The sequence below is a fragment of the Pagrus major genome, chromosome 16 (genome assembly GCF_040436345.1).
Source record: "Pagrus major chromosome 16, Pma_NU_1.0".
In the NCBI taxonomy this organism is placed as follows: domain Eukaryota; kingdom Metazoa; phylum Chordata; class Actinopteri; order Spariformes; family Sparidae; genus Pagrus; species Pagrus major.
In genome coordinates this window covers 12,650,185-12,666,774 of record NC_133230.1, presented here as the reverse complement: position 1 = coordinate 12,666,774, position 16,590 = coordinate 12,650,185, and the positions used below count along the sequence as shown (strand labels likewise).

Genomic DNA, 16,590 nt, shown 5'->3' with positions numbered 1-16,590 from the left:
TCCTGCTGACAGCTGGGAGAAGGAAGTGTGGCTCTGCAGCGTCAGCTGAAGATGATCCACTGTGAAGTCGCTGCTTCCTCCCGGCCCTCGGGGATCCTGCAGCCTCAGTCGGCACCAGCGACCCCGCTGCTCCAAACACAAGCTGGCCGGGCACATGGCTCAGTCTCTGCATACAAAGAGCCTTCTTCCACCGACGTCACATCCGGAGGCTCGGGGGACTGTGAGGTCATGGTTGATACTCTGGCTTGTGATGGTATTTCTCTTGTGAATGTATTCAGATCGGTTTGTTGTTTTTCTATCAGTGGAGTCACTTTGTCTGAACCCGATGTGAAGGCTCTCGGAAGCAGATGCAGAATATTATTTGCCAAACAGCTATTTGTGGACGTCTTTGAATGTTGATAATGTGACTAATAAGCAGGGCTGGCTCATGCGTATAGGCCAGCTTGGCAACTGCGTGCGTGCTTTGGCAGGAGCGACCTAATGTAACTGTTTGAGTCCAATTCTCCCCGGACTGACTGGTCCTCTTCACAGACATGGCCGATCATAATCACGGCAGATGAAGGCCCACTTCAAGGTGAATTTAATTAATGCAGATTACATAATTTTTTAGATGTTATGTAATAGTGCTGGCATACCTGGTTTAGTACAGACACACACACACACACACACACACACACACACCAGGTGAGAGCTTTAGACAGAGTAAAGACTGAGAATCAAGAGGATTGATTTTGTTTGAGTAAAAACTGAACATAGTGTCTTGGAGGCTAGTTAATGCTACTGTTTAAAGTAAAAGTACTCCAAGTAAATCTCCTCTTTGTGTGTAAATAAGACAGTTATTCACCTTTGACTGAGCTAACCTTTTCTTCCTCTCTCTGTGCTATGCTAGGCTAAACCTGTCACAGAGCTACATCTGTATTTATGAAACAGATACTTCTTGTCTCATCTAACTTAGTTATACAGCAACTGAGTGAATTTTTCAATAAGACATGTTTAGCCTAGCTTAGCACAAAGACCAGCCGTAGAGGAATGGGGTTAGCCGTGTTCTGTTAAACGTCCCTTTCAGAAAGAAACGTGCAGAGACAGAAAATGAGACATAAAGTTTGCCCATTACAGACGGTATGTGTGCTAATGCTTTTAGCTTAGTCTTTTCAAGACAGGTAAAGGTGATAATGACTGAATTTTTTTTTTTTTTGGGTGAATTTATCCTTTAATTATTGCATAAATAAACAAGCAAACCTGAACCACATGGTTTGCGTCAGGACAATTTAGGTCTAAGGATATCAGATAAGGAACAGGCTGCATATCTGTAGAGGTAAATAACAATATTCTTGTAACATTATCACCAGTTTTTGTAGGAAGCTTCTGTATGTCAAGTTCAAAACAGTCTTTAAGCTGCCACTTCATTTGCTGTAGTGTTAAAAGAACTTGAACTCACTGCACAAGTCCAAATCTGTGTCACTGTTCATCACAAGTCACTCCAACAGGTGTGGCCTCGCTCTGTTTTCCAAAGTCCCACTTGGCCCCTTCGTCAACTTCCAAACCCCGCCTCGCTGAGCCCCCTAAAACCAGCTGTCCTGCCCTACTGGGGCGGTGACAAACCCGACACAGAAACCCACTGACCTCCACATGGTTTTGATTTGAGTGAGATACTGATCTCATCATGCCGGCTACCACAAGTCAAACCCGACACCAGCAGAGCGTGCTGGAGAAAGCCTCTGGCTGTGCCTGAGGACAGCAGACGATGGGCTGCGAAGGCCTGCGGTGCAGCAATGTGAAGCTTCCTGCTGCTGCGAGAGGAGAGCTGACGACTGTGGAGGCTGAGATTGTTGATAGCACAGATAATAAAAAGTCACTCCTCATGTGAATGCTTCTGTTCAGATACAGATGGGTGATGAACAAGAGCCAGTCTAGTCTAAAATGGAAGTCAGCGTACGACAAACAAAAGATTTTGGCCTTCAAATCTTTCCGGTAATTGTGTGAAACGAAGCTGGATTAAAATTCGTTGTCATCGTGCTGCCAAACCTCTCAGGAAGGAGGGATGGGCGGAGGGTTGGGCGTACAATTTGTCTGTGTTTGACACCGGACCCTGTGGTTTCAATCCCGTCTCCAACCAACAATCAACGTGGTCTCCGTTAACCATGACCGCAATCGTTCCCTGACCAGAACCAAGTAGTTTGTGTTGCCCAAATTCACAGTAGCCCTGACTTAACCTTAGAGGTAGCTCACATAAATGAAAGAAACCAGGGCGATCTTTTTTCTTAAAATGTCTCCTTTAAAACAAAAGGATTAAAACAGGAAGCCGTCTGTGTTGTCACTCTCCATCCATCAGTGCCTCTACTTCACCTCCACCCACAGCCGCCCTTTCTTCCCTCCCACCCGACTCAAAACCCCCTCTTCACCAGAACACTGCAATTTCCCCTTGCAATCTTAATTAGCACTTCCCCAGCTGCCTGGCAACCATCGCTGGGGCAACAGCAGCATCTACGGCCCTCGCCACGGGGGCAACGTGGGCCGAGGCCACTCGAGTCCTCTGGGGTGAGGTCACCGGGCAGGCGGGGGAGCGGACAAACCCGCGGGGTTGGCATCGGTGTCATAGCGTTGATCATCACCGATTTCGTCCGTTATAATTAACATCAACGTCATCAGAAACAGTGGGCCTATCTCAACCAGCTGCACCCTGCGTCTTGAGTCTCATCAGGGGGCATTCTGGGGAAAAAAATGAGTCATACTGTAACTTCAGCAGAGCTAACGCACGTAGAGAGATTTATATAAACGGCGCAATTACAGTTTGAGATGCAAAAGCAGCACAGTGTGTCTTTTACACGCACATGTCTTGAATCATAAATGTGTGTCACTAAGTGTGCTGTACTCTCACCGCGCTGGCGTCAATAATTTCCTCCCTGCTGATTAATTCTGAAGACCACTGACGTGTTTCTGAGATAAGATCAAATCAGTTTAACAGTGAGTCGGTGATGGAGCACGGCGGAGGAGCCGAGCGTCTCATCGCATCGATTATCAATGAGGAAAGAAGGGTCGAACGCTATCGGGGATTTTAATGCAGCCGGAGCTTTTATTTTGCACCTCGAAGGGAGAGTCAGTGGACAGGCAGCTGTTATTGATGCCATCATATCGGCCCAAACATCTTCAGCTGAGTGAAAACACTAGAAAACAGCAACAACGTGTGCTTGCTGAGATAAAACTTTTATATTCTCCCTCATAAATCACCGTGTAGTGCCCAGACTACAGTGAGGCTGTTGTGAAGAATGAAAATGTTACCGAGGAATCCGTTTGTCTCACTCGGAGGTCGATTTTAAGGCAGCACGTGTGCGTCGTTTAAACCCACAAAGAGGCCTTTTGATGCTGGTGCAGTTTTTAAGGTCAGTAGCCGACTCTGTGAGTGCGCCCAGGAGGCTTTGAGACGCTCGAACAGAAAGTCCCCGAGATTTAACATCCGAGCAGGAGGCACAGTCAGGACGTCTTTATAAAATCTGCTCCTCCACAGTCTCTTTGATGTTAACGTGTGGGAATGAGGGAAAATATGATGTAGAAATCACTGTCTGAGTCTTTATCTACACGTTTGATGTTTCCCACCCATCAATCATGCTGTTAAATCCTTTTTCTCCATCACATCAGCTCATTCACGTCTGTCTTCTTGTGAAATTTGTTTCACCTGGGAAGTGGCTTCCATTTCACGAGCATCAAAAAACACGAAATTATATATGAAGAGTTGATTTAACAGAAAAAGCTGATAGTTCGCTGCCATTTATAACATTTGGGGGTTTTTTTTAATGGAAAGACATCATCCTACCTGCTATAAATGCAATTTGTGTGTAAAAATCAGGTAGTGTGTCAACAGACTGCAGCAGAGCATCTTGAAGCTTTACTTTAATCTGTGCCACAGTGTGGGCAGGTGACTGACTTGAATCTAGTATATTTAAAAGACAGATTGCTTGTGGCAGTTGCAGACATTGCGGTAAAACACCAATGGTGGAAGAAGTACTTAAATCTGTTACTTAAAGGTGCAGTGTGAAGGATTTAGGGCGAATCTATTGGAAGAAATTAAATATAATGTTCATAATTATGTTTTCATTCGTGTATAACCACCTGAAAATGAGCACTGTCATGTTTTTGTTCAGGGTTCAGTTAGAAACTACATACATATTGCCAAAGAAGTGAGCGGGATAGATTATTGAGGTGCTTTAGGGTTGCAACGGGATGAGATTTTCAACTTTCACACCACGGTATACCTTAAAAACAGTATATTGCTGCAACCCTAGTTGCTATGACTCTAACTGATGGCTCGTGAAATCAGTTTGGCAGTAATGATCGCAGCTGATACGTGACATATGTACTCAATTACCCAGAATTACATGCTAACGTTTACACTCATGTTCATTCCATTCAGTTAATTCCTCTTTCAGTCGAATAAATTCTTTATTTACAAAAATATATAAATCATCTTTAATACGTCTGACCTCACTACGCAACCTAAATATTATTCATTTATCCATAAAAAATGAACCGTGCTATCTTAATACGAGCGTTTTGGTCACAAGATGAAAGACAGACCCAGAAAAACACTGAATTGCTGCCAGCTCTACTTTCAGATACTGAACTCTGATATGTTTTTATGTCAAGATAATGAATGTGTTATGATAGAAGCATATTTTGCACAGAGGTTGAATTATTCACACACATGCTGATGGCAGCCAGTCACAGCTGCAATCAACGGCTCGATTCAGGCTGGACTGAGTCACTGAGCCACATGACCTGCCAGCTCTATGAGAGCTGAGAATGACACAGATCAGTGTTAATATACAACAGAAGATTTTGCTGTTTTCACTCTCCATATGATCCTGTGCCACGGATCGAACCAAAACTAGAACCAGATCAGAAGCTGTGGCGTGGAAAAGCAACAAAAAAGAGACGAGGGACACAAAGTGGGCAGAAGGGGACGAGCTGACCGAGGAAAGTTCAGAGCGCAAGCTGGATCTCCTGTTGCTCCGGCCGGCAGGACCGACTGCGAGACGAACACATTGAGGACAGTCACTGAGGGAGGGAAGAAGAGGGGAAGCAGAGAGACAGAGGAGGCTATTTCAGGCTTAGGATGACGCCTTTCACGACCTAAAAAGTGAATTTAGAGTAGAGAGGGCCAATTTCGCCCATTTCTGTACTAACTGATAAACTGTTGATGTCCAACGAGGTCAAACTAGAAAGTCAACAAGTCCTTCGACATCAGTAACGCTCGCTGTGTCTCCGGTCATTACAGCCACATCACAAGACCACTCACAGATGCTTTGAGGTTAATGAAATCAAGTTTTTTTTTTTTTTTTTTTCTCGCCTCGTTTTCTTGCTACACTGGGAAGGGAGGGGTGACCCAGAAGATTGCTATTAATGCAACACCGTCCCAGGTCTTTCCATATTCATAACTGAAAGTGCTGATTTAGAAGAGCGGAGAAAATGCTGGAGAAGGAGAGAGGCTGCGAGGGAGGGAGAGATTGAGGAAATGAAAACAAATAGAGAGGCAGAGGAGGAGACGTGGAAAAGAGAGGAAAGGGGGAGACCATGAGAAGAAGGTTGCGCTGATCAAGAGGCTGAACTCTGCGGCTAGACGACACGATAATCTCCTGAACTGAATCGTTTCAGCGGCAAACATCTGCGACCAGGAACATGCAGGCTTTTCACTCCCTCTGCCACACCCCCTTTTAGCCAGTAGCATGTGGACTCAAGTCATTGTGACTTGGACTGGGGTCAACTCATGTCGCTGTTTTGATTACAACTTGACTTGACAGAAAATTAAATGACTTGTGACTTGACTTGGACGTGATGACTTGAATTACTTGTCTGCGTTCGTTCGATGTTTCCAGTTTCGTATTTTAGGGTTTTGTTTGTATTTCACACTTTAGATGGGATGTTTGTTTTTTGTTTTGTTTTTTTTTTGATTGGGAAGAAATTAAGAAAATCAATAAGCTTTTCTCTGCAGCAATCAATTAAATAATAAAATCCCCAAATTGCCTTTTAAGCAAAGAATCCCCCTCAATCTTTTAAGGCTGGGGCCGATCATACCCTAAATCTGCCTTTAGCCCGCTCATACTCCCCCAGCTGTCCCAGCAGATGGTCCACGAGTCCAACCTCCCCCCCAAACTCACACACACACTCACAAGCACACTACTTCTTACTCAGTAAACATACCGACAGACACACACACATACACACACACACGCCTCATTCATGCTGACAGCTAAGGCCCAGGTGACAGGAAGAGAAAGCAGGAGAGAGACAGGGAGGAGAGGACGGGGGGTACGTACAGGAAAGAGCGACGGATGAAGCGAGCGGAGGAGCCTCGATCCGCCGAGGGAACGAGACACGGATGTGACATGACAGAGAACCAGACAGCTTGTCTTCGCCGTCCTCGCCGACAACACAGAGCGGCTTTGAAGTCAGATTTTACCTTGTGCCTCTAATGCTGCCTTTCGCTGACCCAGTTTTTTGCACAACTCGCACTCTCTCAGCTGTAAACACTCACAGATCCTCTCTCTCTCTCATGTTTGGAAGGAGAAACAGCAGGAGTCACAATCACTCCATTGACTGTTTCCTCCCCTGACCATTCTCCAAACCTCATAAACTAAAATGATGTGCGCGTGACTCTCATAGTCTGAGATCTCACTTCCTGACAGAAGGAAGCACAAGAGGAGTGTGTTTGTGTGTAGTCATCCTCCTCCTCCCCCCCTCGCACATGCTCACACACTTACACGGCTCACCCCTGACTTTGTCTCATGAGCCTTTTGATGAGTAGCCTGGTAGAGGTCGCGACCCCCTCCATTCACCGCAGATGGTGGCACAAAGACAGGCGGAGGGCTGAAACCGACTCCCGATGGCTGACTCTCCTCCGCGGCGCACCCCGAACCAGAGCCCCGCAGCTGCTGCAGGGACCCTTCCCCCCCGAAAAAAACACCAAACCCAGAGCAAAAGTATAAGACTCGTAAAACCCACAAAAGCCTCACCGGGGATCTGGGATCAGCTATCTGAACACACACACAGATAGACTCGTAAAAGTGGAACACACACCCTGGTGCTGCTACCGTCTGCCCGGCCTCTGAGCTGAGCCGTAACTGAAAAAGAAGCGACTGAAAGTAAAATATGATGTTTTATCTCAACATGACACCTTAAATCACAGAGAGACTTAAAGGATAAGTTCGCCCAAAAAGGAAAATTCAGGCATTATCTATGACTGAAGTCCCTGATCTGTAGTCTGTGCACATCCGAGGGTAAGAAAGAGGGAGGGAGCTAAGATGGGTGACTTCATGGCTATAATAAGATCTGCTCTGTCTAAACTCAAAGTTGTTTTTTTTTCCATCCTCAATTAATCGACAGGCTGGCCACGTTGGACGCTTGAGCAGTGACATCTTGCTTTTCATTTCGGCGGCCATGTTAACAGGTTAGTGCAGACGAACCACCGCTGTGAATCGCACGTCTCATCAAGAGATTCGAAGTCGTGGCTATTTTGAACACAGCAGGTTTGCGGTTTTCTGCAAAAATAGACCTGAAACCGACCTGTGGACATTTATATCGACATCATACGAGCGTTTCACTGCAGTTTTAATGTCTGTGTCTGTAGAACATGTCACATACAGGAAGATAATACTCAAATACCCACTTTTTCTTGCTCTTTTAACGGAGGTAAAGGAAAATCATCATATTTACTGATGATTATCAAACTCCATGTAAACAGCAGTTCAGCAGTTTTGCGTGATGATGCATTTTTCAAGTAAAACAATTAATCGAGGGAAAGAAATCTGCAGATTAACTGAAGATGAAAACATCGTTAGCCGCAGCCCTACAGAGTGCTGACTCTGCAAACGATATTTTTAAAATCCAATTAGCATTTTCATGTCCTGTAGGTACATATGTATGTGTGTGAGAGGTTATGTATTATTGTGTGTGTGTGTGTGTATGTGTGCTTCAGAAAATGTTTTTATTGTGATTTTAATATGGACTCTTGGGAGACTTGGATCTGTTCTGGCCTTGAGCTAAAACCGATCCAAGTAAACAAATAAACAAATGCAGATGGTTTGCTTTGTTGTCGTGTGGCCTAAGTGTGTAATTGTGTATCTTAATTAGTGGCTGAAAGCTTCAGAAACACTAAGTAAGCGCACCTAAACTCCAATTTGAAAAATAAAACCCCAAAAATAATGAGTCTGAAGTTTAAAGATTTGGTGGATTTTGGCAGAAGCACAATGGATTTCCACCAGGGAGAAACTGTGTGTTTGTGTGAATTTCTTCCTCTTTTTTACGTCACTCAATGTGGTATCCTGGCAGGATTTGGAGGATTAATGCTTTGGGAGACCAATCACAGCAGACCGGGTGCTGCTTCATCGGGCCGTACTTACAACAACACACCCACACACACACCAACACACACGTACACGCCCATCGACACAACCGAAACAGTCTGCCGTGTGTGAAAACTTGCTGGTTGTGCCATTCAGATGAAGTCTGGCAGAGATAAATGTGGGTGGATGTGAATCAGATTTCTAAACAGCGACGACAAATCAGGTTCCGAGTGATAAATGTGATAAATGTCAGCGTGACTGATTCATTTCATGGCAGTTCATCAGAGCGGGGTGCCGACACCGACAACTATGACAGTGATAAATGCCAAGAATATGATTTGCGTAATTGTTATGCCGCATTAATAGACTTGGTTTTAGTCGGGGTCTCTGACCAGTAACAATGAGTCTGACGCTGAGCTGTTTATTCATGTGACACCGAGACCCGACAGGCTGCACGTTTTTCTCTCCTCACAATCGATAATTAATTTCTCCTCTCTGCTGAATGGTGTCTAATGAGTGAAATCGGCTGCTGCAGTGCTTTGTTCTCATGAAAACCTGTCTCATCTTATAACAAACAAGCAAACAGATAAATGGTCAGCGTGTGCAAACAATTACAAACCATTGTTATGTATGAAAAATGGTCGCATGTTCCTGTAGTGCCCCTGAACCTTGTTAAGCTCAGCAAGAACTACAAAGACGGCCCGGAAACCACTGCAGAAGTTATATTAAGTCGCCCTTTTCTTGTGCATCATAAAGGGACTACAACTTACATTTTGTTGTACAATCCTGTGCTGCAGAACGACAATTAAATGATCCTTGAACTTGATTTGAGAGGAATGTGCGTGTTTAAGAAACAAAGGTGGAGGACTAATATAAAGAAAATCTGTTTAGTTTCTGTTAAAGCGGAAACAGCTGCTGCAACTACCAACAACACAGCACAAAACACGAGCTTATTCATTCTTTGAGTCTATAAAAGAGACAATAAACGTGTCTATTGCCAGATTAAAGAGGTAAATATGTGGAACTTAAAATGTGTAGCACGCTTTGTAAGTTTATAATAACGGTTAGTGGACAAATTGTCATTAAAACAGCTCAACAACATGTCTCCACTTCCTCCGACCGGCGTAAAATGAAGCCAAATATCCCGGATATAAGCGCTGCCATCTTGTGCTCGTGACGTCATTTGGAGCCAGAGTCTGTGCATTAATGACTTGGGGGTTGGAGCCACAAATAACTAATTGACAATATTATAATCCTATAATAAAAGACAAAAACTACCTAAAATGAAAGACACCAAAATTATTTGACGTGTACTTTTTAGCTTGGCGGCTATCCCCTCTGCTAACACGGAGGGGGAGGAGTTTATGACCTATACTGCCAAAAAGTTTGGTCCAGATTGAGCTTTTAGAAAAACTGAACTTGGACTTCAGAATCAGTATTCAGCTTTAGCGTTCGTAGTATCTCCAGGTCACATCATCGTGTCGGTGTCGACCCTGAGATTTGTCTTTATGAAGAGAAATCCTGCCAAGAGATCAGGAATCAAAGTATCTGACGTCCCTGAAACTATTCAGCGTCTCATGCTGATCATTTCAAAGATGATAGGAGCCACAGGATACAATTAGCGAGCTCAGCCTGGTGAGAGAAACAGTGCCCGGTTGTGGAACTGACCGTGTGAAGTGGTCCACCATCGCTCCCACCAGCTCGCCCACTCGGTCCTGGTTGGGGCACAGCGCCCCTCGCTGCAGACACAGCAGGACGTCGTCCTGAGAGGACGTGTGGAGAACCACCATCTGGTCAACCCCGCTGGTCACACTCACTCCTGTAAACTGTGGAGAGAAACCACAAGGTCAGACATCACCCAAAACAAAACGCTCCCACCAAGTTTGCAGCCACATCTCAGACTTCATGCAGGTAAAACTTATTAACTTATGTGTTTCTTACTCCCACTTCTTTAATTTACAGCAAGAAAACACTGGTCTTACTTCCATGAGCACCACTTGGATTTTTCGGTGAATGAGTAACAGAGCAGAGGCTGTTACAGAAACACTGCTGGCTTATATAGAAAGAATAAACTGACATTTGGTTTTATGAAATATTTGTGGGTTACTAAAATAGAAAATCAATGAGGCTCTTGTTTGTGTATTTGTTGACCTTTTCGGTGGAAATTTCTGCCTCAGCACTGCAGATCAGTTTCATCAAACATTGTTGGTGACAGTTTAAAAAATGTTTGAGTTTTTCTGTTTATATTTTCTGTTTATTTCATTGTTTTTTACTTTTTTTTTAGACATAGCGGCACGCACAACTCATGCCAAGTACCCAGTCTCTATGGCGATTGGTTGGTTGTTTGGTCGGTCCACAAAAATGTTCCCGACCATTTGGCAAACACACTTTTCCTTCTAGGTGGCTGAAATTTGGCACAGAGGTAAAGTGACTATGAGGTTGTGGTCGCAGCTATTTGTTTATCAAAAAACAAACTTCTGGCTGCTTCAGTAACTGAAAACATCACTGCCTCTTGTACAACAGTGGTTTGACCTACTAAGTTTACTGTACTGTAATTAAGCACAGATCTGAGTTACGCCTTGGTTTCCGCTGTGCATGCTTTGTTCTGCTTTTCCTATATTTTTGTGCTTCTTCCATGGGTGAGAAGGCTACATCGTTAATGGTTTCTTCTTTGTTTTGATCGTGTTTATTGTTTTTATATCCGACTTTATTTGTGCTGTAGAGCCTGTGTCTGCACAGGGTGTTTTATTATGAAAATTGAAAAGAGTAGCGTAGCGTCTGGTGCAATCTCGAGCGTTGTCTAGAATGGCCACGATCAGCTCCAGCGGTCGCATTGCGGCCTGAATGCGACACAGACGTGCCCAGTTGAATCTGGGGGTCATTTGTATACCTCCATTTTCTGCTTCTTTCATACTTCTTACTCCAATACTTTTCAGATGAAAATATTGTACTTTTCCACTTCATTTATTTGACAGCTGTAGTTACTAGTTACTTTGCTGATTATGACTAAGATAAACGAAGAAGCCTTGTTGCAAATTTAACTACCCAACACTAAATAATGTAGTTTAACGGAGCACTTAACAGTAAAATGCTGTTTACCCATCATGTACAATCAATCACAGTTTGTCTGCATAATACTTCTGTAGTTTTACTTAATTCTGAATGCAGGACCTTTACTATTAATGTTTGATTAAATGTTGAATTGCTGACTGTAGGTCGGTAAAAGACCACTGCAGTGGTAAAGTCCTGACTATGAGCTGAACGACTTTGGTGTTCACCGGCGGATACGAGAGCGCTGGAAAATAATTTGTATAAAAATGTCAGGGATTATCACGTCAATGTATAATACCTGTGAATTTAATACAGTACGGCACAGTATATCCTGGATCACAAATCACACCGTGAATGAAGTCAGAGGATTATTTCTGCTCAGAGTATGTAGGGTGAGAGAAACGTGCACGTGTGCGAGTGCAACGAGGGGAAAGTCATGAGGTGTGACCCAGTTGGAATAATGCACAGATTTACTGAGGCCAGGGGGGCAAGAAGTACTCAGATACTGACCACAGTGTAAAAATACTTACATTAAAGTGCCACATACTTAGTTGATTTAGATTTTGTTTTAATAATCTAAATCTGCAAAGTAACCAGTAAATAAAACTGTGAAAAATATAGTAAAAAGTATAATATTTGCATCCAGAATGTGGTGGAGTGGAAGTATAAAGTTGCAGTAAAAGTACCTCAACACTGTACTTAAAGTAAATGCAGATCAGCAGGTATGAGAGGTGTACAGACAGAGGGAGGGAGAGAGAAAGTGAAGTGCGTCACAGATTTTGGAGAGGGAATGGGAGACAGAGTGGACTAAGCCTCTTACGGCCCCCAGCACACACAGGTTAATCCAGCAGGGACGACAGCGCGCAACACCGTCAAGGCCACATTCTAGTACAACCCGTCCCTCCATCGACGGGAACACTGCCGAGCTGATTCAGCAGAGTCCAGTCATTTGTTTAATGTGATGAACAGAAAGAATTCTTGATTTAGAGCGTAACTTTATGGAAAAGGTGTGTGGGATGTTCATAACCTCAGCGAAAACATGTTGTTTTTAGAGCTGCTATTAATGATTATTTTCATTGTCAACACTTCTTCTTTCAGTCATTGTTTAGTTTGGGCTATAAAATGTCAGAAAATAGCAAAAAGCCAATCAGTTTCTCAGAGAGCAATGTGACGTCTTTTGTCAAACCAACAGCCAAAAACGCACAAGTAAAAAAAATAGGTAAAGTACATAAATTACCCACTTTTGAGAAGCTGAAACTAGCAAAGCCTTGAAAGGCTCTGTCGCTCTCAAGCATGGATGGGGGGAGGTTCACCACTTTGTGAAGCACATGATTGTATAAAGGAAATCACTACATGGGCTCAGGGACACCTCGTAAAACTGTTGTCTACCTTTATCAAATCATTTATCAAAGATCCACATGTGTTTTGATGCAGTTGTTCATCTTCTGTTCTAAGCTGAGGACGTGCTTCACCTGCGAGTCACAAATCATTGTCTATAGGCAAAATGAATGGGACTTATAAGCATTAAATAGATTCTCCCACTTGAATATCAGATTAATTATCAAAATGGTAAATACATCACCAAGAGCAGTTCTTATGTCAGCACTTGTTTGTTACGAAGGTGCATGTTGAGTCATTAAGTTCAGCTGTTTCTTGTGACTTTGTTGTGAAGCTCGTGTTAAACGGTAAACGTCACCGGACTCAAACGAGTCCGATCGATTCAAGAGAAAAACTTTGACCTTCACAGTTTCACACAATGCTGTTATTTTGTCACGCTGCTCCATCAGTTTGTGACGTTGGTCGGCGACCTGTGTGACATCTCAGCCTTCAGTCCCGACACTCAAACCTGACGACTCCATCACGAAGACACTCCTGACACAATGTGAGGGCAGAGCTGCCCTGCTTCTCTCACGCTCTATTCTCTGTTTCTGACCTGGATAAGACTCGTTCCCCTCAGTCTGAGCAGCAGAGCTTAATGGCATCAGCTATCTTTAGCCGCTCCGCTGCTGCATAATGATGGTTTTTAACCCTCTGGCATGTTTCGTGCCCTTTTTTTTCTTTTTCTCTCTCTCTGAAACCACTGCTGGACGTCCAGCTGTGCTGACTCATTACTTGATATGTAGGTGATGTTGACCTTTGCACAAACGTTCAGTGAAATTACATGGTACATACAGTAGAGAACAGATCTGTGCCAGTGCACCATCTGATTTCTGTTTCATTTCAAACTGACAGTCAATAAAAAATGTGGAAACTTTCAGCCCAAAAATTAAATTGTGTCTCCTGTATAGAAAACTAGACGTTTCTATTTTACATTTGCCAAATAAATCACTTTTGACAGATCAATAAAGTGGCTGACTCCTAAACTGAATCCTGCTTCTGTGAGAAATATGTCAAACGTCAAAAATATGTCTATTGCTGTTAAATCCATTCACTTAACAGGAATCGTCCAATCAGAGCAAAGCAACTGTAACGAAGCGCAGCAGACCTGTCAACATGTTGAAGTGTGCGTGGGGCTGTGGTAAGAGTGATACTTTATATAGAGTTTGTTGGGTTGTGTCTTCTGTTTGTTTTTTTTTAGATTTAACAAAACAAAAAGTACAAGAACTAAAGTGTAAAGAGTGGACCAGACCTGGTAACACTCAGGGGCCCAATAACAAATGGGGTCTCCAGACTCCCTTGCAAAATCGCTCAATTTTGTGATTTGCTGAGTTTGGAGAATCTTTATAAACTTTGTGAAACACTTTCTACAACAGACTCTTCACTGTCTGGGCCTTCTTGTTAATTCGGCACATGTTAAAAATAGTGGCCACTCAAGACGTATGTTGTGACGCATGTTGATTCCAGGTGTGAACTGATGGACTTATAGCTGTCCACTTGTGATTTCAACCAACTTACTTAGTGTCAGGAAATTAGACCAAGCTTATAGTTTAGAAAGTCTATGCCCGACATATTGTGGTTTTAAGACAACATTTTGACGGTAAGTCTGCCGCTGTTATTCTAAAGTGTGTATGTGCTATGCAATAATGCCAAGACAGTGATCAAAAATGGCTCCTGATTTTTGTTCCTGTTGCCCCCTCACAACATCCTGTGACACATCAAACTGTGGAGTCTGAAAGCTATTTCAGGGGACTTTAAAGCATCAGATTTAATAAAGCTGTCATCTACTGTCTCCACACAAACACCTCGCACACGGTTAACAAACACAAACACACACTGACAGAAGAACACACCTCCTCCGATCTTTGCTCTCTAAAACAGGTCATAAGCCCTTTGAGTCTGAAGGAGGCTGTGCTCTCTCACCGTGAGTCCTCTTATTGCTCGTGTACTTTCCTCACTTATTGATGGATGGCGGCGACCAAGGTCAAGCTTGATGTGTGTGTGCAGTGGATAGAGGCAGTGTACAGCTGAGAGGACGGAGTGAGAAATAAAGGACAGACTGGATAAAGTACAAGTGGTCTGACCCACATCGGTGGCAGCTAATAGAAAGTGGAGCTGTGGTGGTTTGTGTCAGCGTCTTTGTTTATGTTTTAGTTTAAGCTTCATTATTTTCTCACAGCTTAATATAGAGTTCAGACTCGGTTTATATAAGTAAATACATTTTAATTTCTCTTACATTACTTAGTTTTTTTTTTATCACAACCACGGCTTCTCTTGCCCGCTGTTCTTTTTTTAAGAATGAGTCAGGCAGTCAATAACAACGTCTAAGTTTGTTTTAAACTTTAATAAACAACAAGAAATGTCCGACCCACATCCTCATCTCAGTTTCACAGTGCTTCCTTGTTTTGTAAACGTGTGTAACAAACACAAGTTGCAGTTGCCGCAGGTCTAATTTCAAACTTTCAGTCCCTCCAACCCCGTCCCCACAGCTCCTGAACGTTTGGAAACTACTGCCATCCAGAGCAGAGACTTTCACCACCTTTGACTATCTTACAGGATCTAAATTTAGACGCAGGGTCCTTGTTTCTGAGCTCCGGTAAAAGACTGTTGGTCCACTGGGAAAGTTCATGCAGTGGAAACACCCTAATAGAGTTTGAAAGATGTGGTTGTTTATCTGACAGGAAAACAACAACAACGACAGAAAGATGCTCGGAGGAAAATGTCACATACAGTGTTTGTGAAGTGTTTTCGAGACCTGACCTACATTAGCAGACTAAGAAAAAGGACATCTCTGCGACTGGTATTGTGTTTGTTGAAGTCTTCCTAAAGTGTTAGCACTGGCATTATTTTAGCTTTATTAAATTTTTCACTATTAACAACAAAACCAAAACAGCTGAAGTTGCTGAACCCACTGAGACTAGAAATGCATCACGGCAATAACCATTATTTTTTAGAGATTGAAATATTCTCGACCTTTCAGCGCAAGGCATGGAGTCACACACCTCCATTAATTAGATTTGACCACCCAGTTGCTCAAGTCCAAGGCGTTTTGAAACGGCCACGTCTGGAGCTACAAGTCTTGTGTGAGCGGGGCCCTATGCCTCTTTGCATAGGCTGCTGAATGAATGAATGTTGGGAGGAATAAACTACACCGGTCGTGCTCACAGTGATGAAGGAAAATATCACCCTAATTCAAGCAGAAGCAGTCTGACACTGTTTGTGTGTGTGGAGCTCTACAGCTTTAGATTAAGGAGCATGCTTGTGTGTCTGTGCATGAATGTGTGCTCTCATGTGAGTACTTACAGCGTCTAAAGGAAGCCTCTTCAAAACCTTGTTGTGTTTCTTCGGCTCTAATTTGTAGACGTACTTGTCTGTGACGAGCAGGCCTCGGTCTGTGCTTTTGTTGAATCTATTCACCTGAGAGCAGCGGAGGGAAAGAGGGAGAAGAAAAGGATAAAGCATCACATTTGTACATCTTCTTTTTTTTTTTGCAGCGTGTACGATCTTTTGGTTTATCACGACTCTCGATTCAGAAACAGGTTTTTCCTTGAGGAGCTGCAGCAACACACGAAAACAAAACAAAACAAAGGATCTGGTGGGTTTGTCAGTGTTGGAGGTTGTTTTATTCCACTTAATCAAAGCCCACTTATCTTCGAATACCCTTCGGCTAAAGCTGCACCCAGAATTAGCAGAAGCCCCCTCTCTGCAATGCCTGATAAGGAAAATACGGCCAGCACTAAGAGCCAGCTCACCATGAGGTTAAATAATAATCTTAAAAGGTTAAGAAAATTGTAGGACTGAATTCACAGTTCACGATTTATCATGT

The 16,590-nt window shown here is 43.3% G+C and overlaps 1 protein-coding gene across 2 annotated transcripts in view; it reads right to left on the bottom strand.

Moving 5' to 3' along the window:
* Positions 1 to 16,590, bottom strand: part of myo1g (myosin IG) — a 44,968-nt gene that overhangs the window by 1,920 nt on the left and 26,458 nt on the right. For both annotated transcript variants that reach the window (XM_073483540.1, XM_073483541.1), the window contains 2 exons: positions 16,068 to 16,181; positions 10,005 to 10,162 (listed from right to left, as the gene is read on the bottom strand). In XM_073483540.1, the coding sequence (XP_073339641.1) occupies positions 10,005 to 10,162; positions 16,068 to 16,181 (272 nt within the window). The remainder of the gene's footprint in view (positions 1 to 10,004; positions 10,163 to 16,067; positions 16,182 to 16,590) is intronic.